At 38.4% G+C, this 25,326-nt stretch overlaps 1 protein-coding gene across 6 annotated transcripts in view; it reads left to right on the forward strand.

Annotated features, from left to right (window-relative positions):
• cep295 (centrosomal protein 295) overlaps positions 1-11,633 on the forward strand; it is a 124,863-nt gene extending 113,230 nt beyond the window's left edge. For 5 of the 6 annotated variants that reach the window (XM_039744138.1, XM_039744137.1, XM_039744139.1 and 2 more), the window contains exons 29-33: positions 504-609; positions 6,016-6,198; positions 9,568-9,676; positions 10,620-10,719; positions 11,459-11,633. In XM_039744138.1, the coding sequence (XP_039600072.1) occupies positions 504-609; positions 6,016-6,198; positions 9,568-9,676; positions 10,620-10,719; positions 11,459-11,500 (540 nt within the window). In that variant the 3' untranslated portion in view covers positions 11,501-11,633. Of the gene's footprint in view, positions 1-503; positions 610-6,015; positions 6,199-9,567; positions 9,677-10,619; positions 10,720-11,458 lie in introns of those variants that run through there. The other variant, XM_039744142.1, reaches the window with a different exon arrangement.
• Positions 11,634-25,326: the final 13,693 nt, after the last annotated feature.

Below are 25,326 nucleotides of genomic sequence, written 5' to 3' on the forward strand. Positions count from 1 at the left end.
TTATAAACAGGAAACTAAGTGCTCTTTTGAATTGAAGACATGCCTCACCTCCTCATTCTTTGGCCAAGAGTCCTGTCTTTAAAGGTTCATGGGAATGATTTTTTGAATTAGTTTTCTGTTTATAATGTGCGCTGATTATTCGGGAAGCATAGCATTATTTTATCAAAACAGCATGCGCTTTGCTTGTTTTATGTATAGAACTGGATAACCACCATGTGGATAATGTGATATGAGTGATATTTATTTTTTCTTTTTATATGGATGTTTTTCACATTGTTTTCCATTTGTATAGCCTTGGTTTCCATCGGCTTCTATTGTAAACATTTTTTCTCTCTATTCTTGATGAAAACACGAGATTGAATTTTTTTTCTTGACCATCACTACAAACTACATAGAGTAAGTAACACATATAAAAATATAATTTTTGGATGGCCTATTCCTTTAAACATTTAAAGCCCATATTATGCCACTGTTAGTAAATATTTAAAATCTTTGTTTTATAGGAAACTTCAGCAGATTTGCCTGCAGAAATAAAGGATTCTGCCCACACTGTATCTGAGGCCCTGACTAGTTTGTCTAGCACAAATGAAAAAACATCGTCTTCTGAAGGTAGAAAACCTGTCTCTTTTTTTTTTTTTTTTTTTCTCTTTCATTCTCCGTTTACATACTTGCAGATTTCCAGGGCTTCACCCAAAAAATTCAAACTCCCTTTGATTAGCACTAGTACTGTTGATTTTGTGAAGGACTGCAAAAACACAAGAATGATTTGCTCTCTGGCACCACGCATCACAATTCTGCAAAGAGTGATGTAATACAACCTCAGGCAAACAATTTGGAGGATGTTCATTCAGCTGCTTTACTTTGTTGCAAAAAATAAAAAAAATAAATAAATCACAGATATAACTATTTTATTTAATGGCTTAACATTCTAGCATTATAAAACATTCCCCAGAAAAATTAATTGAAATTGTTGTAATGGCACATTTTTTGTTCAGACGAAGTTCGTGAAAAAATGATGGAATTACACAACGATGAGGAAAAAAACTGTTGAACCGTTAACCCAAAAAATTACAATTAGTACTTTGTTGCACCTCCTCTGACATTTATGAAAGCTTCAATTCTTTCAGGCACGGAGTTCGCTAATATTCTTCATTAATTAGATTCCAGCTTTCTTGTAGAGCAGTTAACAGATAATCTTTGAAGGGTGGAGCCTTGTCATAAACCTCCACCATACATTTTTCAATCGTATTATGATCTGGTCTGTTTGCTGGCCATATCATTCAGTTGGATATGCCTTTCGTGAAGAAGAGTTTTAATGCTCTTTGCTCTGTGGCAAGATGCATTATCGTACTGAAAAATGACTTCTTCACCAAACCTATTTTCAATTGATGGAATGAGAAAAGTGTCCAAAATTTCAATGTATACCTGTGCATTCACTATAGAGGTAATGATTGACATCTCTCCTGGTCCTTTACCAGACATGTAACCCCATTATCATTGAGTGTGGAAAAGTGCTTGTTTTCTTCAGTTAGTCATCTTTATATGTTACATTGGAATGGCACCAAACAAAAGTTCTGACATCATCAGCTTGATAAAAGCAGACCTGTGATTAATCACTGAATATTATTTTCACCAGTCATCAACAGTCTATGACTGCTTCTCTTTAACCCTCTATAACCTTGATTTCTTTTGTTTATATGTTAGTGATGGTTTACGTTTGGCTTTTCTGTATGTAAATCCCATTTCTTTCAGACGATTTCTTACAGTTCATTCACAAACTTTGACTCCTTTTGTTTGTACTTGCTCCAAATTTTAGACACAGCTGTCTAGGAACAACCAACATCTTTTGCCACACTCTGTGTTGAACTACTTTCTTGAAGGAGTTTTATAAGCCTTTCCATTGTTTCAGCTGACAGCTCTCTTGTTGGGTCCATGTTTCCAGTCAGTTACCCAGGTGCAACAGCTGTTTAAGCTCTTGTGTCCGTATCCTCTCAACTCATCCATATGCTTCCTCCATTAACTTCTTCAGTTGGTGCCCAAACTCTGTTTCTGCTCACATTACACTGCCTGTTGCCTCATGAGTTGTTCTCTGCTTTCTTTACCCTTGCCACTTCAGACTTATAACTAACAATTGGCATGCTTGTGAATGCTCCAAGTCCACTGCTATCTGAGCAGCTCTGGCAGTATAAGGACAGGCATATGGAAATATATCTGCTTGTGGGCCCCCCCAGTCTTGGCTGTCAACACCCTCAGTCTTGGCTGCCATGCTCCTCAGCACCACTGCCTCATGTCACTGCATTCCTACAAAGAAAAGAAAGGCCAGTAAGCAACAACATCTTTCCAAAGTACAAAGAACATCCAAGTGCAGTCTTAAATAACTGGGAATTGATTTTAATTTGCTTTTTTCTTAACCAGCTGCCAATTAACAATTAGATGCTGATGACAACTTTGTAGCAAGTCACTTTGTGCCTTCAATTGGCAGTTGTGTAGTATGCAGTAAGCCATGACATAGTCAATAGTGTGGGCTGTGCTGGAAATGCAATACTGTACCACAATGCAGAGGAAAAAAGAGAAGGAAAACGGACGTTTTGATTTATGCCAGCAGAAGTGAGGCCTGTCTGTCCGATGTCTTGTGTTTGATGTGTCACAACAAAATGGAAAAAGACAGTTGAAGACTGCAACTGAAATCACCATACCTGAAAAACATTTGCACAGCTACTGACTCTGACGGACAAAATGTTAATTATATATCAAAGTGCAATGAGCTTGGGGTACTTTGGAAATTTTAAACTTTACTGAAAGTTGTGTAGTCTGTCAGCAAGTAGATCTAGAAACTGTAGTCATTAATTTTGAAATTTACTCTTAACTCAAAATCATGTTTTGTCTGCTGGTCTGACTTAATTGTTCACCAGTTTGTTCTGGGGTCCCACTGTAAGTTTTTCTGTTTTTAATTGGAGTCCTCCTTAACTAAGCAAGCTGTTTTCTCCCCAGTTTCTGTGTTTTAGGGTTGATTCACATATTACAAATCTGGGTTTGCTTTTTTTTTTTTAATTGGAATACAGAAAGCATTTATGTATGTTCAGATTAATTTAGTGATCTCCTCTCTTTTTCATCATCATGGCCATGATTTTTATTCTGCTTTTCCTGATGTGGTTATTTAGGCCATTAAGTTACTAATGAGCCCACTATCTATAACTAGGAGCCTTTCAATGTCATTTGACCTGGTTTCTCCTATGCTGTTTGGTAATTGCCGTTCAATTAAGAAATCAAATTCTACAGAAATGAATTGACTTAATAGTAAAAGGACAACTGCGTTGTCCTTTTCCTGGCCTTTTTACTGCCTTTATGTGGCAAAATGCAAACATGTCTAAATGTCCTACTAAAGTAAATGTCAAAATTGTGTTTTTTGAGTGAAGAATAAGAGGAGAGAGATCAGCTAATAAAATTAGTCTATTATTGTAGTTAGACCATAAACCTGCAGCCACAGTGGACACTCGGGAATGAACTGAAGAAAATATGATCCTACTTTTTTTTTTTTTTCTCGCCTTATGCAATTTCTTGTATTTGGAATTTCACATACCCCTTGGGGTCAGAGTGCAGGGTCAGCCATTGTACAGCACCCCTGGAGCAAATACAGGTTAAGGGCCTTGCTAAAGGGCCCAGCAGTCTAGGATTTCTTTTGGCAGTAGCAGGGATTTGAATAGGCAACCTTCCAGATACCACCACTCCATGTGTGCTCATCATGAAGTATCATCTTTCCATATATTTTATTAAACAAATAGAAAGTGAATGTCTGATAATTACTGATCTGCACTGAGTTTACAAATCATTTGGATGATATTCTTAAAAAAGAGACATGTGAGTGGCAGAGTGAAAGCACTTACAAGCTATAACAGTTGATAAATTCCTTATCTGGAGGGATTGGCTTCTAATTAAGTAGTAGCCACTGTAGATCTCCAGGACCAAATTTTATGACCTCCGCACTACAGGAACAGCTTTTTCGTCAGTGCTGTTCCTTTCTGTTTAAATGTGTAAAGTGCTTTGAGTAAGTTAGGAAAGCACCATTTGAATATAGCAGTTATTATTGGGATCAGTCCCTCATTCTCTAGTTTGGTACTTCTTCAGCGTAACCAGTATTGGTCACTCCACAGTTCTCTTGTTTAAATTCACTTAAATTTCCTTCTGCAGAGATGTAGCCATTGTAATCCTTTAATTCCACCCTGCCTGTGACATACTGCTTCTGCCGCATCTCTGATGACCGGCTGCCTGCTATTATTGACATGGTTTTATTAGGTATCAGTGGCTGAATCTGGGGCCTTGAAATGCAAATTCAGCAATTGACTGGTATGTTCATATTTTCATGCATTTTCTTTTTTAATTAAATGGAAATTAAACAGAGTATTGTATGCACTGCTGAGTTTATTAATGAAGCTCAGATTTTGTTACTTTCACTATCGAAAAGATAAAATTTAATTTTGTATATTTTTCGCAAAATGCCTCTGGGTTTCAGTAATTGGGACAAAATAAAACCTTGACAGAAAGCTGAATATGAGTTGTTGCTGTCATTTCCTAAACAAAGTGTGTTCATTCATATAAAGTGAAAAGTCAAATTAAAGTGAAGAGTAAATCAATTCTATTGAATATATCAGTTTCCTTTATTATATCTTTCCTTCATCTTAATTCAGTGTAAGTGAGAAAATCCGAATATTACAGCTGTTCACAATTATCTTATATATAATTGTCTATGCATGGAAGTGTGTGTGTATGTGTCTGGAAGAGAGAGGTGGAGTTGGGGTAATGGCTCCACCTCTGAGGAAACAAACTCGCTTAAGGAAATAAACAAGTGAGGCGAGCAAAGGCAAGCACATCAGCAAAATTTCCTTGGAGAGAGATGTCAATTACCTGACATCTCTACATTTCAGGTTTTTTTTTATGACAATTGCAATAGTTTCTAAGTCCCTGGCCTTTTTACAGCACAGGTTTATAAAGCTAGTTTATTTTTTTTAATATATAATTGGACCACAGGCAAGTTAAATGATTTGCTAATTAAGTTCATACATTTGTGATACGGGCAGGAGCTCAGCCGCAAGCGTTGTGATTTAGGCACACTATTGCATAATAGTTATTATCTACTCCATATGCAGGATTTGAACCACATGTTACTCCATTGTATGTTTTTTAAATATACTGTTCTCACAATTGAAGTCAAATTTTTAAATTTAAAAGCAAAACTCTATTTTGTTCTAATAAAATTAGGCTTAAGTTTAATTGAAAAGAGATCCTGGGAAGAGCTTAAATAAGGGAAAGCTTAGTCAGGCTGTGTAGAACAGTTGTATATAATAAAGTATTATATTAAGCATTTCTCATTCATCTAGTTTTCTGCCCATTTGTAAAGAAATCAGATGATAAATGGAACTCATACCCCTCCAACATGTTTGCAAATACATTTTTTCTGTTGCAAGTTGTCTCTGCTTTTGCAAGTAGCCAAAGAAAATGTGTCTTTGCACAGTTTGTCCTAAACTCTGCATCATAATGTGCTTCCTTCCTATGTGTTTTTCTATCTCCTGCTGTTTACTTTTAATGAGACCCCAGGAGAGAATAAGCATTCCCAAGTCAATAATTACCCAGTGACAAGAATGCTTACTTTCAGACCTCTATTGATGTGGCTGGAGTTATGAACTGCCAGATTTTGACACTGGATTAGTTTCAGTGGCTTCAGCTATACTAACTGTCTTTGTGAGCAAGCACTAATATATTGAGAGAGAATCTCATAGTTGCCTTTTTTGTGATGCATACTTTGACATGTCTGTAGGTAGGATGACACAAACAGCTGTTTTTATTTTCATATTAAAATGCTTATTTTAGTTTTTAGTTGATTTGAATCAATTTCTTAATCCAACCATAGGTTCAAATAATGCAACATTCGTATATTGTCTGCTTTATTCCGAAATTCTGTGTTCATGTATGTTGGTGAAATAAAAAAAAAATAAAACCTTTTTTTGCTTTTCTGTTTAGTGATTTTTTTAAACTCCCATTCGTCATCTATGAACCTTCAAGAGATGTTTCAACAGAAAAAAGCCGCAACATTGAGAAGATCAGCCCAAAGGGTTCAGGCTATCAAAAATAAAGACAGACCTTCAAAATCTCCAAGTGTTAAAGATGTCCACTTTCAAAAAGAAGGCCAAGTCCAGTGTACTGGTAATCCATGTTTACCTAGGAATTATATATAAAGCAGAGACGATGTATGAGTGTATGTTTGTTTGTCTGCCATACAAATCTGCACCGGGCGTCCGATCGCCTCCAAAATAGGCATGGGGCTCCTTTGTGACCATGAGAATGTCATGGGATAGATTTGTTTAGGAAAAATGTTTGTGGTCAAGTGCAGGGTACCTTTTCACCGACAACACGTTGGGCACACATAAGATGGCCACACGTTGCATCAGACGGTCACCGCGGCGGCTTTGGTTTCAGTGCATGAAGAGGAACTGCAGTATAAATGTAAAACGTGAACAACCCAGTACGCGTGATCAACTGACACACCCACGTTACCGCACGTCACACTCCCATACGCACTGATAGTACTGTATGAATATGAGAGGGAAGAGAATTCTCAACTTGACAAGCACTATGAGAGACGCTCGAGCTCCCATAGCACAGAGTTTGATGTGTAGTACAGAAACTTGAGCTGCAGATGACGATCTGAGTGAGCGAGAGGAGTGCAAGTCTGTAGGAGATCATTGAGGTTGTGGAGAGCCTTAAATGTTAAGAGCAGTATTTTTTATTGTATTCTGTAGTTAACAGGGAGCCAGTGAAGTTGAGAGACAGTCAGTGGGAAATGTTCAGTGGATTTAGAACTTATTATCCTGGCAGCAGAATTTTGAAGAAGTTGTAAGCAATGGATAAGTTTTTGTGGGATGTCAGATAGAATAGCATTACAGTAATCTATATATGAGGTGACTCGGGCATTAACCAATACTTCAGTACTGTGTTGCATAAGAACAGGATGTCTAGAAATGTTTCGAAGATGGAAGAAGGCAGTCCGAGAAATGTTACTTATATGGGAGGAATTATTTAATAATAATAATTTAATTGCCATTATTAGTGTATAAATGGATATAAAAAAAATGACATTTAAACGATTCACCAAAATCTGTTGTATGTAAACGATACTGTTTTAAACGTTACTGCTTTTTCATCAGAAAACCCGGTTTCCATGTCTACCTGTATTAGTTTAAATGGCACTTACCACTCGCAATAGGGCGGACGCGCTGACGTATCGTATCAACTGAGCAACACAGTGAATGATAGATAGATGGATAGATACTTTATTAATCCTAAGGGGAAAGTCGCATACTCCAGCAGCAGCATACTGATAAAGAACAATATTAAATTAAAGAGTGATAACAATTAAGGTATAACAGACAGACAATAATTTTGTATAATATTAACGTTTACCCCCCAAAGGGTGGAATTGATGAGTCACATTGTGTGGGATGAGGAACGATCTCCTCAGTCTGTTAGTGGAGCAGGACAGTGAAAGCAGTCTGTCGCTGAAGCTGCTCCTCTGTCTGGAGATGATACTGTTCAGTGGATGCAGTGCATTTTCCATTATTGATAGGAGCCTGCTCAGCGCCCGTCACTCTGCCACGGATGTCAAACTGTCCACCTCCGTGTCTACAGTAGACCCTGCCTTCCTCACCAGTTTGTCCAGGCGTGAGATATCCCCTATTCTTTATGCTGCCTCCCTAGCACACCACCGCGTAGAAGGCGCTCGCCACAAATGTCTGATAGAACATCTGCAGCATCTCATTGCAGATGTTGAAAGACGCCAGCCTTCTAAGGAAGTATAGTCGGCTCTGTCCTTTCTTACTCAGAGCATCAGTATTGGCAGTCCAGTCCAATTTATCATCCAGCTGAACTCCCAGGTATTTATAGATCTGCACACAGTCTCCTTTGATGATCATGGGATCCATGAGGGGCCTGGGCCTCCTAAAATCCACCACCAGCTCCTTGGTTTTGCTGGTGTTCAGTTGTAGGTGGTTTGAGTCGCACCATTTAACAAAGTCCTATATTAATTTCCTATACTATTCCTCCTGCCCACTCCTGATGTAGCCCACGATAGCTGTGTCGTCTGCAAACCTTTGCACGTGGCAGGACTCCCGAGTTGTATTGAAAGTCCAATGTATATAGGCTGAAAAGGATCGGAGAAAGTACAGTCCCCTGCGGCGCTCCTGTGTTGCTGACCACAATGTCAGACCTGTAGTTCCCGAGACGCACATACTGAGGTCTGTCTTTAAGGTAGTCCACAATCCATGCTGCCAGATATGAATCTACTCCCATCTCTGTCAGCTTGTCCCTAAGGAGCAGAGGTTGGATGGTGTTGGTTATGGCGGCGTCTATCTATATGTATATGCTTAAAAAGACAGCCTCCTTCCCCTGCCGTGCGTCGCTCTTTACCCATGTTTCTTTAAATTGCCAAGAGATGGCGGATGTATGAGAAGGCCGACTGCTTTGATCATGTGAAGGGGAACTGCCGTATGGATGTAAAACGTGAATGACCCAGTAAGCGTGACTGGCTGACACACCCCACGTTTCCACGGGTCACACTCCCGCACGCACTGATAGTACTGTATTTCATTCACTAACGTCCGTTATATGGCACCACGTTTGAACAGAGACTCGCCTTAAAAAGACAGCATCCTTCCCCCACCATTTTTCCCACATGCAGCAGCAGTTGTATGTCACTTCTCTCTATAGTTACCATCGCCAACATCCGTTAGATGGCAGCACGGTTCATCACAGACACTCCTTGCAAACAGATCCACCCTCCCCACCATTTTTCCCAGTACAGTTTCGGTGCTACTCTTTCTCACTGACTTTCTGTATTTGTGGTGCTATTTCCTCGCTTTCCAACTCACAGTACCATTTCAGTGTTGCTCTTTCAGACTGACTGGTGCTATTTTCTCGCTTTCCGATGTATTGTAAATAAGGTCAATTCATCTCACTGTGGTGCTTATTCCGTACGTAATAGCATGTAACACAATTTTCCTGCTTTACCCCAATATACCCATGCCACTGAAAAAAGACGTAGAATTGGAAGGTCCACTTCAGATGCCAGAAGAAAATCTATTTCAAGGGTGTCTGAGATGCCACAGCAGACAGAATCCAGAGTGGGGAGACATTAAATTGTCCATCAGAAAATTGTTTGTTCTGTTTCTTTCATTTGGGAAATTCAACGATTATAGATTCCCGGGCAATGCCGGGTACGCCTGCTATTATTTTTATATATATAAAATATATATATATATATATATATATATATATACACACCAACATTTAGATTCAAAATCAGTGTTAATGTTTCTGTGCAGAAATAACGGGTGGGGTTGCATGTGGACCTTTTTGTTTGCACTCCTAGAACTGAAGCAAAAGTGTCTGAGTCATGTTTATGTGTATGGTGGATTAAGGGTTTGTTCATATTCCTATTATATCAGTTATAAATTCATTTGCAAGGAAGTGGTGTAAATCTTTTTCTAAAGTATGCCCTATTACTGCATCTCCCTTTAGCAGTCAAGCAAGCTGAGCTTGGAAAGTTCACTAAGGTTGGTGAAGTGAAAGTGAACACTCCAGAGCAAAGAAAAGCTGCAGAGGCAGAAATGTATGAGCGGACTGAAAGGTGGGTACAAAGTATGTTAGCCTTTCAGGATAATTAATAATGGTGTAATTGTATATATTGCTAGCTGTTCTACCCATCTTAAGAGTAGTTGAAATCTAAATAATCAACACTGAACGTGGTGTTAACCTTTCCAGTACACCATGCAATGCACATGTCTCTGTTGTATACCATTTTGTATGGGCTTTGTAACAGCAGCTTTAATGTTTGTGATGCACCACCTTTTTGAATGATAGAGACATAGCAACTGAATGGACACACAAACAGGCACACAGAATCTTCATCTTTTTATTAAGCTGGATGCCTAAGTATTAACCAAGGATATTTTTGTAAGTATACTTTAGGAGTTAAAAGCATGCTAGATTCTGAGTTTTAGACGTAGAAATGATAGCACAGATAATTTGTTTGTGATGTTACCCCCAATCCATTGTCCACTTAGTTTCCATATTAAACCATGTTAATACAAGTCCTTTGAAATAAAACTAAGCTTTAGTGCATTTCTTTGCTTGTTTTGTCAAAAATTTTTTTTTTTTTTTATAAGTCCAGATTTGTAAGAACGATTTATAAATGTTTTTTTGTTTAGGAAACTTAGACTTTGTTTAATCCCTAAGTATTTTTTAAAAATATGTGCAGGTAATAGATCATTTTCAGTTAGTTGCAGATTACTCTCAAGAAAAAACTACTTATTAAGGGATAATTAAACAAAAGCTTTCTTCTATTTTTGACATCAGTGACTCATTTGTAAATTGATTTTTAAAGTACAGCAGGCTTCAGATTAAAAACTGAACATAATTTTTATGGTTCTGGGTAATGCATTGCATATCTTGTCTATTTGCTTGTTATTTATCAGTTGAGCCTAGGCATGGTTAGGGAGCTCATTAGGTTATTTTAAGAGCAAGAGTCCTTAATGTATATCTAATATGTCTGAAATGTGCTCAATTTCTAGGTTGTATAATCAATTATGTGAAGTAAAACAGAAGAGAGACATGAAGATGCGGCAGGAAGCTTATGCTAAAAATCGTCAGAAGGCAAAGGAGTTTCAACAAGTAGGTAGTAGTATATGCCTGCGTCACTGTATACAGTAGTTACTGAATAATCTGTCAGATTTATATTCTACTGTATGTGTGTGTGTATGTATATGTGTATATATATGTGTATATATATATGTATATGTATGTGTATATATGTATATATATATATGTATATGTATGTATATATGTATATGTATGTATATATGTATATGTGTATATATATATATATGTATATGTGTATATACATATGTATGTCTTATTTATTGAAATGTTATGCAGCAGTAATAACCTTTGATAGTGCTGCATATATCAGTGTATTTTTTTTTACTCCGACCCTTTCACTTTCATATGCGTGTTGTAGCTCTGAAATTGACAATATTTGGACACAGTTATGCTTCTTTAGTATTTATGAACGTTGTAGGCCGTCTTGTTCCTTTCCATTGAGATTTAGCCTTCTGTTCCACACACTTTGTGTTCGTTCTACACCTGTTGCTTGATCCTCTCACTTGCTCTTGAGATTGCAGTTCATCTTGCGATGCTCCAAAGAACACACTGCTTGCTTATACCTTTATGAGCAGTGCACTGTCTACCTGTCAGAAGTAACTGTGCTACTTGGCAAAAAAAAATAAATCCGGAGTTAATTAAAAATAGACCCAAAAATGTTTGAAATATTGCTTATTCACAATATCCATCCAGTGTTGATTTGGCTTTTTTAAAAGTTTGTCTTTAACTGCTCGTTTTCCTTTCTCCACAGAAAATTCTTCAGAAATGTAGAAACAAACAGAATCACAATTGATGGCAGACACATTCAGGAAGAACTATTCCTTTTTTCTTTTTTATATTCATTATTTATTAGAATGTTTTGTAAATATTGGCTGGAGAGGTTATTTTTCTCCTCTCTTTGTTTTAATTATTTTGACGTGAAAATAATTGCTAATAAATGTAAATATGTATAATGATAAACTGTGTTGTAGATTTATTTGAACTGATTGTGAGAGAGGAGTGGTGTGTACTACTTTAGCTGTAATGATAGCAGTAATGCTAATTTTTACTTGATTGTAATACACAAATCACATCAGAATACAGTGAAATGTACTAGTGTAACTTTATCAAACCTTTTAAAACTAACATGTCATTTTGTGCTAAGCGAGTATGGAATTATCTTTATGCGCCTTCAAATTTTATTACAGAAGAATTGTTGAAGGTGAAATTCTGACTCGTTTCACACATGAGTGATGCCCCCTTCCTTTTCAACAAAGCAATAAACTGAGCCGAGTATTGTCAGTTGGAAATCGGGTCTTGGCCGTGCTCTTAGTCATACTGATATGACAGAGCAATATGTGTGCATTAAGCTTACGGTGAACGATGGCAATGAATGTTTACCCTCAATAGTCAAATGCCAGTGCTGGCCTGTAATATGAAGGCTTTAATACGACAGAGGGAGGTTCAGAAAGCTCCCTTACATGTTCCGTAATTTATTCTGTTTTGACAGTTTCTGGTGATATAAGCTCTCCCTTTCCTGATGTGTTTTGTGGTGGTGGGGTTTTTTTTTCTTTTTTCTCTTTCCTCCCGTCAAAAAATTTGTAGTACTTCTCCTTCACACGTTTTCTTCCTTGCTTCTTTATTTCGTTTATTTTTGTTTGATCACTGGTCTTAAGCCTGTTTTCAACATAAGACGCCAAGAATGCAACAATCTCACCTGCCTTTTTTTTTTTTTCTACTCCATTTCAGGTAACTGAGTAGAGTTTCACCTCCGTTATTTATTAAAACTGTTGTCCATCACTCTGAATCTTGAATTGCCAGCCGTATGTGTTCACATGCGCTTTAATAATCTGGTTAATCACAGAAAAGTAGTTTCTAAAATGCCATCCACAAGATAAATTATGATCGCATCATTCCTTTTCCTATTTTGAAATGTCAGTATTTCATAAATCATTACATTTATATGCATGACATAATGAGCTGAGTGTGCAGTGCAACATGTAACCTGTAGAAAGAAATGTTATTTAGTCAGATTACTTTTTGAAATAACAAGTAGCATAACACTATTTATTTTTTAATACTTGCATTATTACCCCAGCACGAAGTACTCATACTGGTATGTTGCTCCTTTACAGGGCTCAATCACATAGCCCAGCAGAAAAGAGTCTGCTGCATGCAATTCGATAACAGAAATATATTAAGTGCCAGTTTAGTTTGTCCAGTTAAAGCTGTTGATATGTTGCACCTGATTGGATGATGCATTTGCCAGTTTTCATTCCGTGACTCATCATTGGAAACACTGGAGTGGCTTAAGGACAGCTCTGAGATTACGTAGCTAGAGCCCAGACCTGAACCCAATTGAACATCTCTGGAGAGATCTGAAAGTACAGGTGCCGGTCATAAAATTAGAATATCATGACAAAGTTGATTTATTTCAGTAATTCCATTCAAAAAATGAAACTTGGATATTAGATTAATTCATTACACACAGGCTGATGTATTTCAAATGTTTATTTCTTTTAATTTTGATGATTATAACTGACAACTAATGAAAGTCCCAAATTCAGTATCTTGGAAAATTAGAATATTGTGAAAAGGTTCAATATTGAAGACACCTGGTGCCACAATCTAATCAGCTAACTAACTCAAAACACCTGCAAAAGCATTTAAATAGTTTCTCAGTCTAGTTCTGTAGGCTACACAATCATGGGGAAGACTGCCGACTTGACAGTTGTCCAAAAGACGGCCATTGACACCTTGCACAAGGAGGGCAAGACACAAAAGGTCATTGCTAAAGAGGCTGGCTGTTCACAGAGCTCTGTGTCCAAGCACATTAATAGAGAGGCGAAGGGAAGGACAAGATGTCGTAGAAAAAAGTGTACAAGCAATAGGGATAACCGCACCCTGGAGAGGATTGTTTAACAAAACCCATTCAAAACTGTGGCGGAGATTCATGAAGAGTGGACTGCAGCTGGAGTCAGTGCTTCAAGAACCACCACACACAGACGTATGCAAGACATGGGTATCAGCTGTCGCATTCCTTGTGTCAAGCAACTCTTGAACAAGAGAAAGCGTCAGAAGCGTCTTGACTGGACTGCTGCCGAGTGGTCCAAAGTTATGTTCTCTGATGAAAGTAAATTTTGCATTTCCTTTGGAAATCAAGGTCCCAGAGTCTGGAGGAAGAGAGGAGAGGCACAGAATCCACGTTGCTTGAGGTCCAGTGTAAAGTTTCCACAGTCAGTGATGGTTTGGGGTGCCATGTCATCTGCTGGTGTTGGTCCATTGTGGTTTTCTGAGGTCCAAGGTCAACGCAGCCGTCCACCAGGAAGTTTTAGAGAACTTCCTGCTGCTGACGAACTTTATGGAGATGCAGATTTCATTTTCCAACAGGACCTGGCACCTGCACACAGTGCAAAAGCTGCCAGTACCTGGTTTAAGGACCATGTTATCCCTGTTCTTGATTGGCCAGCAAACTTGCCTGACCTTAACCCCATAGAAAATCTATGGGGTATTGTGAATTGGAAGATGCAATACACCAGACCCAACAATTCAGAAGAGCTGAAAGCCACTATCAGAGCAACATGGGCTCTCATAACACCTGAGCAGTGCCACAGACTGATCGACTCCATGCCACGCCGCATTGCTGCAGTAATCCAGGCCAAAGGAGCCCCAACTAAATATTGAGTGCTGTACCTGCTCATACTTTTCATGTTCATACCTTTCAGTTGGCCAACATTTCTAAAAATCCTTTTTTTGCATTGGTCTTAATTGATATTCTAATATTCCAAGATACTGAATTTGGGACTTTCATTAGTTGTCAGTTATTATCATCAAAATTAAAAGAAATAAACATTTGAAATACATCAGTCTGTGGAATGAATCTAATATACAAGTTTCACTTTTTGAATGGAATTACCGAAATAAATCAACTTTGTCATGATATTCTAATTTTATGACCAGCACCTGTAGTTGTCCAGCAAAAGTCACCATCCAACCTCTCTGACCTTGAGAGGATATGCAGAGATGAATGGCAGATAATATCCAGATCCAGCAAAGCATGTTGTCATACCCAGGATGACTTCAAGCTGTAATTACTGCCAAAGGTGCTTCCTTAAGTACTGACTAAAGGGTGTCAATAAGGCATTTCAGGGTTTTTTTTTATTATTATTTAGTAAATTTGCAAAAATTTCTACAAATCTGGTTTTGCTTTGCCATTCTAGGCCATTGAGTTGCTTGATGTGGGAAAAGAAATTAAATGAAATTTAGCACCAGGCTGCAAAATGTAAAGGTGTCTGAGTACTGAATTCACTGTATGGCTAACTTGAAAGCTTTAACAAGCCTACAGAAATTTTGTCAATCATTTGACAAGGAAGACATATCTTGAAACAACATCTCATGCACAAGAGTATGAAACCCAGGGCAGTGGGAGAGATTGTGTCTGCAGCAGTGCAATTCTGTTAGTTTGTCTGCATGCAAGCTGCCAAACCCAGAAAGTATATCACTACTATAGTCCAATATTGATGTCACTCACAGAGCACTCAAATGTGTCAGAAGTGCCTTTTGTCAAAGGTACAGTGATGCATTATTTTTGTTTTATTCCCTGGTACTTTGATAATGTATCTCCTTCTGCCACCACTGCAGTCTTTATACACATCAAGAAGGCACTTCTTCACTTCTCCAGAATTTACATCTCCACTCTGTTGTTCCCTGCAGCATTTTCATAGAGTCTGGTTGGTTATGCTTCCCACACAATATTTTGAACAGAAGTGTTTAACTGGATTTCATGAAGATTTGATGTATTTGAGCCAGAAACCCTTTGATGGTTGCTTTATGAGATGTTCCTCAGGCCCTAAGCTTTTCGTCACAAGCACTAGCGGTGATCTTTTCAAGTTGTGAAGCCCACAGACCACCTAGGCATAGTTAGGGACAAGCTGTGGCCCCAGGAACTACTTTGTTGGCCTGGATTAAACTCAATGAACGAAGCAGTCTTTAAACACTTATGGATGAATGATTTGTTGACCTGGATGTGACATCCTACGTGACAAAATAGGATGGCCAACCCCAACTGTTATAATCTGATTTTAATTTTTAATTGTAATTTTTTTTTGTCTCAATTTTTTTGGGACTTTATACATTAGGGAATATTAATACATAGGAGTTTGTATTAGTAATTACAAAAAAAATAGAATATTATGATATGCTTTATAGCTCCACGTCTTATTCTGTGTAGCATCCAAGATTATGGATCAAATCCTTCAACATTCTCATTATGCCCTTTTGGTGGTGGACATCTTTTGATTATTGACTTATAACAGTTCTCCTTTGGATGTTAATGGTTTTGTGTCTCAGATTTGGTGATTTTATGTCTTAAGATTGCACTGAACAAGACATTTTCCCCCCATACGTTTACTTCATGAAAAATGTTTAGTTATTATGATGGACAAGCTGAACATAAGTATAATGTCAGATTGACAGTATTGTATTGGAATTTGGAGAAACATGAAATTAACTTATACTGAATTTTGCATGTTTTTATTGCTTACTGATGCTGACACACTGCATTAGTTCAATTGGACTCTAAATGTTGTACTGCCGAGCTTTGTTTGTACTCCACATCGGTTCTTCTCATTTTAGTGTTCAACAATAGTTGGGGAAGCATTGATAGATTCCACTTGTTCTGATACTGCTTTTCCATCATTGCGCTATCCTGATAAAAGCTTTTTCCAGGTTCGTCGCTGACTACACCCAAATTAGCACTGATGAAGTCCCAAGTGTGAAAGCTGTAATGGGAACACACAACAGCGATAGAGTTGAGCACACCATCCAGTGACCCAGTTTTATTGCAGGAAAAGAATAAACAGTTTTCAAAAGAAATTGACAGAATATCTTTTAGACATGTGTCCACAACAAACCTAAATTCTAGATGGCTGTGTTTCAGTCTTATAGGAAGATGGACAATGGAAGTGACGTCCATGGTGGATGGGCACTTAATCTTCCATTCTGCAGAGGGAGGAAGAAAAAAGGCTTTAGACAACAGTGCCACCCTCCTGATTCGTTAGGGAGACTACCATCACCCGAACTCTAAAGCTGACTCCCATGCCGCATGTGTGTGACAATGCATTAATTGAATGTTTACACATCATGGGTTTTGTGTATCTGAAGCATGTTGTCAACCAGCTGGGTTGGACATTGCGTCTGTAGTTGCTAAGAAAATACTCGACAAATCTGTGAATGCCTTCCATGTGACTTCCTTCGGCCCCACTAACAGGTCTTCAAATGACTTGTCCTGGATGGTGCGTCTGATTCATGGATGATTGAAAATGCTCTCTTAACCTTGGCATCAGTTATTCACGGAAAACATCTCTCAAATGTTGGTGTCATTGCTTTCACAAAATTTATCGGTCCTAATTTTATTTGAAGAAGAGGAAGCAAAAATATCTTTGCTTGGTCAACCAGTGGCTGTTGTGCTACATACAGGTGTGCCATTTGCATAAGAAGCAACAGTCCCTGGTAAATCCAAGCTGCACCACAGATGATGATGTTGTTGTACTGTATGCATACTGAATTCTCACATTATGAGTGAGAATAACAAAAATGGGTGATTGCAATAAAACTCAATATGATAGGAAATTTTAAAGGGGATTTTTGGGATCAGCAGGCTAGAATCGATCAGATGCTCCCAAAGGTGTTCAGGAAGCAAACTCAGTGTTATTGACTTGCAGCAATTCTACTTTTTATTTTGTAAACAGTTGTGTGTGGATATTTTGGCGACAATATGTCTTTGGGTTTTAATCTTCTGGCTCTTCTCCCCTTGATTTTTTGTTGTGCTTTGGCACATTGGTTGTAACAGTTTCTCTTTTAGTATCAACCCATGCTTTTGTTTCTTTAAGAATACATTTCTCCTGGTCTGGGTACTCTGCCCAATCGCTTGTCACATTCCATCTTGCTGAACCTAAAGAAGAAAGGTGAACGGGGTCCATCCTTGGCTCAGCAGATTCTGGATTTAAGGATGGCACAATGCTAGCTGTTCTTTGTTTCCTATGGTGGTTTTGCCCATCCTAATTTAAATGAATTTAGCAAGGGTCCTAAATTGGCACTGCCTCCTGGTGGTGGTCTAACATTGATGTTTTCAGTTGAATTAAGGCTTTTCAAGACTCTTGTTGAAACCATCAAACATTTGTGTGGTTACCTTTGATCCACTGTCCTAAGTGGATAACAACATTTTAAGAAATCCCAAAAAGCATTTGAGCCAACCTGGTGAAGGGCTACTTGGTCCATCAGATCTCTTTGAAGCTCTTTTACAGCCCTGCTCGACCTGGTGCTCCATTTCTTGTGCTTTTCTTGTTTTATTGACCTGAATGTATTATGTCCTGACCCAAGTTAGACTAGAAGACCTGAGAGTCCTAATTAATATTGATCCATTTAAAATATATATATATATACACACACAGTGGTGTGAAAAACTATTTGCCCCCTTCCTGATTTCTTATTCTTTTGCATGTTTGTCACACAAAATGTTTCTGATCATCAAACACATTTAACCATTAGTCAAATATAACACAAGTAAACACAAAATGCAGTTTTTAAATGATGGTTTTTATTATTTAGGGAGAAAACAAATCCAAACCTACATGGCCCTGTGTGAAAAAGTAATTGCCCCTTGTTAAAAAATCACCTAACTGTGGTGTATCACACCTGAGTTCAATTTCCGTAGCCAGGCGTGATTACTGCCACACCTGTTTCAATCAAGAAATCACTTCAATAGGAGCTGCCTGACACAGAGAAGTAGACCAAAAGCACCTCAAAAGCTAGACATCATGCCAAGATCCAAAGAAATTCAGGAACAAATGAGAACAGAAGTAATTGAGATCTATCAGTCTGGTAAAGGTTATAAAGCCATTTCTAAAGCTTTGGGACTCCAGCGAACCACAGTGAGAGCCATTATCCACAAATGGCAAAAACATGGAACAGTGGTGAACCTTCCCAGGAGTGGCCGCCGACCAAAATTACCCCAAGAGCGCAGAGGCGACTCATCCGAGAGGTCACAAAAGACCCCAGGACAACGTCTAAAGAACTGCAGGCCTCACTTGCCTCAATTAAGGTCAGTGTTCACGACTCCACCATAAGAAAGAGACTGGGCAAAACGGCCTGCATGGCAGATTTCCAAGACGCAAACCACTGTTAAGCAAAAGAACATTAGGGCTCGTCTCAATTTTGCTAAGAAACATCTCAATGATTGCCAAGACTTTTGGGAAAATACCTTGTGGACTGATGAGACAAAAGTTGAACTTTTTGGAAGGCAAATGTCCCATTACATCTGCTGTAAAAGGAACACAGCATTTCAGAAAAAGAACATCATACCAACAGTAAAATATGGTGGTGGTAGTGTGATGGTCTGGGGTTGTTTTGCTGCTTCAGGACCTGGAAGGCTTGCTGTGATAGATGGAACCATGAATTCTACTGTCTACCAAAAATCCTGAAGGAGAATGTCCGCCATCTGTTCGTCAACTCAAGCTGAAGCGATCTTGGGTGCTGCAACAGGACAATGACCCAAAACACACCAGCAAATCCACCTCTGAATGGCTGAAGAAAAACAAAATGAAGACTTTGGAGTGGCCTAGTCAAAGTCCTGACCTGAATCCAATTGAGATGCTATGGCATGACCTTAAAAAGGCGGTTCATGCTAGAAAACCCTCAAATAAAGCTGAATTACAACAATTCTGCAAAGATGAGTGGGCCAAAATTCCTCCAGAGCTGTAAAGACTCATTGCAAGTTATCGCAAACGCTTGATTGCAGTTATTGCTGCTAAGGGTGGCCCAACCAGTTATTAGGTTCAGGGGCAATTACTTTTTCACACAGGGTCATGTAGGTTTGGATTTTTTCTCCTAAATAATAAAACCATCATTTAAAACTGCATTTTGTGTTTACTTGTGTTATATTTGACTAATGGTTAAATGTGTTTGATGATCAGAAACATGCAAAAGAATAAGAAATCAAGAAGGGGCAAATAGTTTTTCACACCACTGTGTATATATATATATATATATATATATATATATATATATATATATATATATATAAACTGCTCAAAAAATTAAAGGAACACTTTGAAAACACATCAGATCTCAATGGGAAAAAGAAATCCTCCTGGATATCTATACTGATATAGACTGGGTAATGTGTTAGGAGCGAAAGGATGCCACATCGTTTGATGGAAATGAAAATGATCAACCTACAGAGCCCTGAATTCAAAGACGCCCCAAAAATCAGAGTGAAAAATTATGTGGCAGGCTAGTCCATTTTGCCAAAATTTAATTGCAGCAACTCAAAATTGTATGCAGCACTTTGTATGGCCCCTGTGTTCTTGTATACATGCCTGACAACATCGGTGCATGCTTCTAATGAGATGACAGATGGTGTTGTGGGTGTGATCTCCTCCCAGATCTGGACCAGGGCATCACTGAGCTCCTGGACAGTCTGAGGTGCAACCTGGTGGCATTGGATGGACCAAAACATAATGTCCCAGAGGTGTTCTATTGGATTTAGGTCAGGAAAGTGTGGTGGCCAGTCAATGGTATCAATTCCTTCATCCTCCAGGAACTGCCTGCATACTCTCACCACATGAGGCCAGGAATTGTCGTGCACCAGGAGCCACTGTACCAGCATAGGGTCTGACAATGGGTCCAAGGATTTCATCCTGATACCTAATGGCAGCCAAGGTGCCTTTGTCAAGCCTGTAGCGGTCTGTGTGACCCTCCATGGATATGCCTCCCCAGACAATCATTAACCCACCACCAAACTGCTCATGCTGAATGATGTTACAGGCAGCATAATGTTCTCCATGGCTTCTCCAGACCCTTTCACTTCTGTCACGTGCTCAGGGTGAACCTGCTCTCATCTGTAAAAGCACAGGGCACCAGTGGTGCATCTGCCAATTCTGGTATTCTATGGCGAATGCCAATCGAGCTGCATGCTGCTGGGCAGTGAGCTCAGGGCCCATTAGAGGACATGGGGCCCTTGGGTCACCCTCATGAAGTCTTTCTGGTTGTTTGGTCAGAGACATTCACACCAGTGGCCTGCTGGAGGTCATTTTGTAGGGCTCTGGCAGTGCTCATCCTGTTCCTCCTTGCCCAAAGGAGCAGATACTGGTCCTGCTGATGGGTTATGGACCTTCTATGGCCCTCTCCAGCTCTCCTAGAGTAACTGCTTGTCTCCTAGAATCTCCTCCATGCCCTTGAGACTGTGCAGGGAGACACAGCAAACCTTCTGGCAATGACACGTATTGATGTGCCATCCTGGAGAAGTTGGACTACCTGTGCAACCTCTGTAGGGTCCAGGTATCGCCTCATGCTACCAGTAGTGACACTGACTGTAGCCAAATGCAAAACTAGTGAAGAAACAGTCAGAAAAGATGAGGAGGGAAAAATGTCAGTGGCCTCCACCTGTTAAACCATTCCTGTTTTGGGGTCATCTCATTGTTGCCCCTCTAGTGCATCTGTTGTTAATTTCATTAACACCACAGCAGCTGAAACTGATTAACAACCCCTCTGCTACTTAACTGACCAGATTAATATCCCATAAGTTTCATTGACTTTATGCTATACTCTGATTAAAAGTGTTCCTTTAATTCTTTTGAGCAGTATATATATATATATATATATATATATATATATATATATATATATATATATATATATAAAATATTATGTCCTGACCCACGTTAGACTAGAACACTTTAGAGTCCTAATTAATGTTGATCCATTTAAAATATGGCATGAAAAGCCAAGACCACAGGTTTGGTTTGTTGACTGAATATACAGAATTAGGCCTCTTTAGAGCATAAGCTTTATGCATTTTTGGTACATTCCACTCACTTTACTTTGCCATCTCAGGTCAGGTTTGTTTTATTTAAGTAACTCCAGATTGCATGGCAGTCTCCTTCAAGTGTTTTTTATTCCTGCTACTTTTATCCTTCATTGTCAGCAAGTGGAATATGGGATGTGGTGCCAGGATAGATTTGACATGCCCGAGTGTTAACATGGCCTTGCTTTTGAGACCCAGGATGCTGTTGTGTCTAGCTGGGCCTCACCCACCTGCATGAATTTTTACAAGGATTGTAGGGGATTCTGTATTTGTAGAGAGCAGCGACGGCACATCACGGAGAGGGGGTTGCCTAGCAACTTGTGTGCAGTGGGGGTTCACTTCACTTTACTGCAACTAAAGGACATTCAGTTGGACGGGTTTGTGGAGAAAAGATTGTGCTGCTTCTGTTGAAACCTAAAATTAAGAATTATAAAACTGTTGCAGATGAGTACCCTACTGTTTCTGGGTTTATGCAATTTTCTTTCTAAAATTTTTGCAGATTTTGTAATACATTTTAAGTTCTTAATTATTCATTACATATAAAAAGTCTAAATTAGCGTAATCCCCCAATTTAGGGTGTTCAGAAGAAATGTAATGATTTACTTCAGGAGGTAGAAGTACATAACAAGAATAGTTGTTTCAGATAATTTGAAATAATAAATTATGTACAGGACTCCAATTTTAAAGTCTAAATATCCTCAATTGTAAATGAAATTTGTCAAGCTCTGATGGAAATCCATAGATGGATAGACCACTAGTAAAGGATAAAAAATAACATCATATTCATAACCAGTGACCTTGAAATAGTCTTATGTTTGAAATTTGTCATTTTTTTTTTTTATCCTTCTGGGAGTGATTCGTGGAGGGCTAGGACCACCAGTAAAGAATCAAATACCCAAAATATCATATATGTGATTAGCAAACCGTGCAAATGTCATAAAATGACAAACCATAAGCCTGTATTGCAAACCCACTAGGTGTCATGGAAAGGCGTAACTTTGACCCCTTGTATTCATTTAGGGGGTGAACTCTTAGGGTCCGTTGATGTGACATGCACAACTTCAGGTTCTGCTGATCATTTTTGTTCAAGTCACCTATTGATTTACTCTTTACCATAAGGGTTTAATTTTCAATGCAAGATATAGTCCAAAAATAGCCTGAAAATGAGGTTTTATGGGGAGTCTAGAGGGACAAAAATAAGGGGGGGGGTAACCCCAAAAAACCTTGCATAACTAGATATTAAGACAAGTTGAAAGGTATATGATTTGGGGTGGGTCTTCTCGTACCGGTGCTAGCCAAAAACAAAGAAATAATTTCAAATCTTTCGTAATTTAAAAAAAAAAAAAAAGGTTGGTATGGTTAACTATATTTTCCTTTCAGGGTAAATCATATTTTTTGAAATATGCACATGGATTATAATACTACATTCATATACTTTGGGAAATACAAGCTTCCCGGTCAGAAATATTACATGAATGTCTTTCCAAGTGGAGTGGTAGCTTTGTTACCTGAAGTTACAGAGTTCTAATGTAGCTTTGACTGCACATCTCATTTATTAGAAAGATTAGAAAGAACCTAAATATTGTGGTAGCAAAATATTTGATGTGATACATTCTGTAGTGTGAATAAAAAATGTGTTTATTGCTTTTTGCTAAATATGACTTGATTATATTTAGCATAGCAAAATACCCGCGCTTCGCAGCGGAGAAGTAGTGTGTTAAAGAAGCAATGAAAAAGAAAAGGAAACATTTTGAAAATAACGTAACATGATTGTCAATGTAATTGTTTTGTCACTGTTGTGAGTGATGAGTGTTGCTGTCATATATATTTACACACACACACATATATACATACATACATATCTACATATATACACACACAGCTATTTCGTATCAGTGCAATACGCTGCTTGTTAAAACGGATAACTCCCGCTCTTACGTGCAAGTCTGCGTGGATATTATGAACTATCGTATTTGTTCAAGTTCTATTTAAATTTTAAATAGAAGGAATTTTTATTTAGTCGACAGAAATATCTTTGGTAGGAATGGTAAAAACAGACAGGAATATTATTTGTGAATAAATCAACTCAAACCTTAAACAACTTATAATATTTTGCTCTCCATAAAAATATATCCTGTCTAAATTATACAAGTAAGAAATTAAGTAAACGTTAAAAGAATAAACATTCAAATTTCTTTATTCTTATGTAATTTTATATAAAAAATAAACTTAGATTTTAAATATCCCAAAAGATTTTGCTCTCCATAAAAATATATCCTGTCAAAATTATACAAATTCAAATATGAACATGCTGCATAACAAAACCTGGAAATATAAATAAAATGTGTTCCTTTCAGCAATAACAAATCAAATCATTCAGTTGTCTTTGCTCATATGTCATTTTAGAGCTGGACGCTTGGCATCTTTTTTGGCCACAGGTTCGTTTATGTTTGGTGTGAGGTTCTGTGTTGTGGAGATTCTCAGGATGGACTGCAGGTGCTCATCAGTGAGGCGACTCCTGTGTGCTGTTTTGTTAGTCTTTATCACTGAGAAGAGCTTCTCACACAGATATGTGCTACCAAACATGCACAAGGTTCGAGCCGCATGTAGACGGACTTTTTTTGTTCTTCAAAGTCACCAAAGCGCCGTGCAAACTCAGTGCGCAATAACTCTAGTAAGCGGTAAGTTCGCAAGGCAGCTGAAGCGCTGCATTATGGGATCTGTAGTTTATTGTGTTACCAGCGCTTCATATACCCGGGCCATTAATAACAATAATACAGTATATAAAATGATCTCGGGCCGGATATAATTACACGGGCGGATGTGGCCCGCGCCCTTGAGTTTGACACATATGGACTAAATAGAACTTGAAAAGATATATTTTTTCAAATGTGATCGCGCAATTCAGATAGAGTTGACGCCGCACTACAGCCTGCATGCCTCAATTAGTCATCCTCCCTCGCTCTTACTTTTTACCGTTCATCTAATGAATACACTGAGTATGGCTTTACCAAAACAATCATTGATGGCGAATAAAGTATCCATTATTCGAGTATGTAGAGCGGGATATATATATATATACATATATATATACCAGCGTATCGCGGAGAAGTAGTGTGTTAAAAAGCTAGAAAAGAAAAGGGAACATTTTAAAAATAATGTAACATGACTGTCAATATACAGTATTTGTTTTGTGAGTGTTACTGAGTGTTGCTGTCATCAAGGATTTGATTATCATTATTTCTTTCAATCAGGTTCGTATTTGTAGGATGTGTTGTGTTCAAGTTACATTCCGTGTTTGTCAATCGCTGTAAAGATGACAGGTTTCATTCATCGATTCGTTTCTTACTGCATCAATAAACAGCTTGTCTTCTTCTTTATCTGAGACCTGACACACTGCATGCACGGGTTTTTACACTGTCTTCCTTTAGCGGGACATTGACTTTTTCCAACGTGTGCTTTGTTTCCGCAGTAGCTGGATTTATGAATATGCTTGTATGTATCAGACGCTTCATATTTTTGCTGCCTTTTCAATTGTGTAATTCGGTTTTGTTCAGCTCTTTGGAACTGTTGCTTTTATCTGTGCACTGCGCCAGTTCACGTGAGCCGCCGGTGTACATGCATCGAAGGTTCCCAGCTGTGCTGGTGCCATCTCGTGCTATGTCCATGGCTGTATTTAATGTTACCTTAGTCCTGGCACTTAAAACTTTCTCTCGCAGTTTCGCTGAGTTTGTGTCAAACACCACCCTGACCATCTCATCTTCCTCTGCATAAGC

This window comes from Polypterus senegalus, chromosome 2 (genome assembly GCF_016835505.1).
Source record: "Polypterus senegalus isolate Bchr_013 chromosome 2, ASM1683550v1, whole genome shotgun sequence".
Classification (NCBI taxonomy): domain Eukaryota; kingdom Metazoa; phylum Chordata; class Cladistia; order Polypteriformes; family Polypteridae; genus Polypterus; species Polypterus senegalus.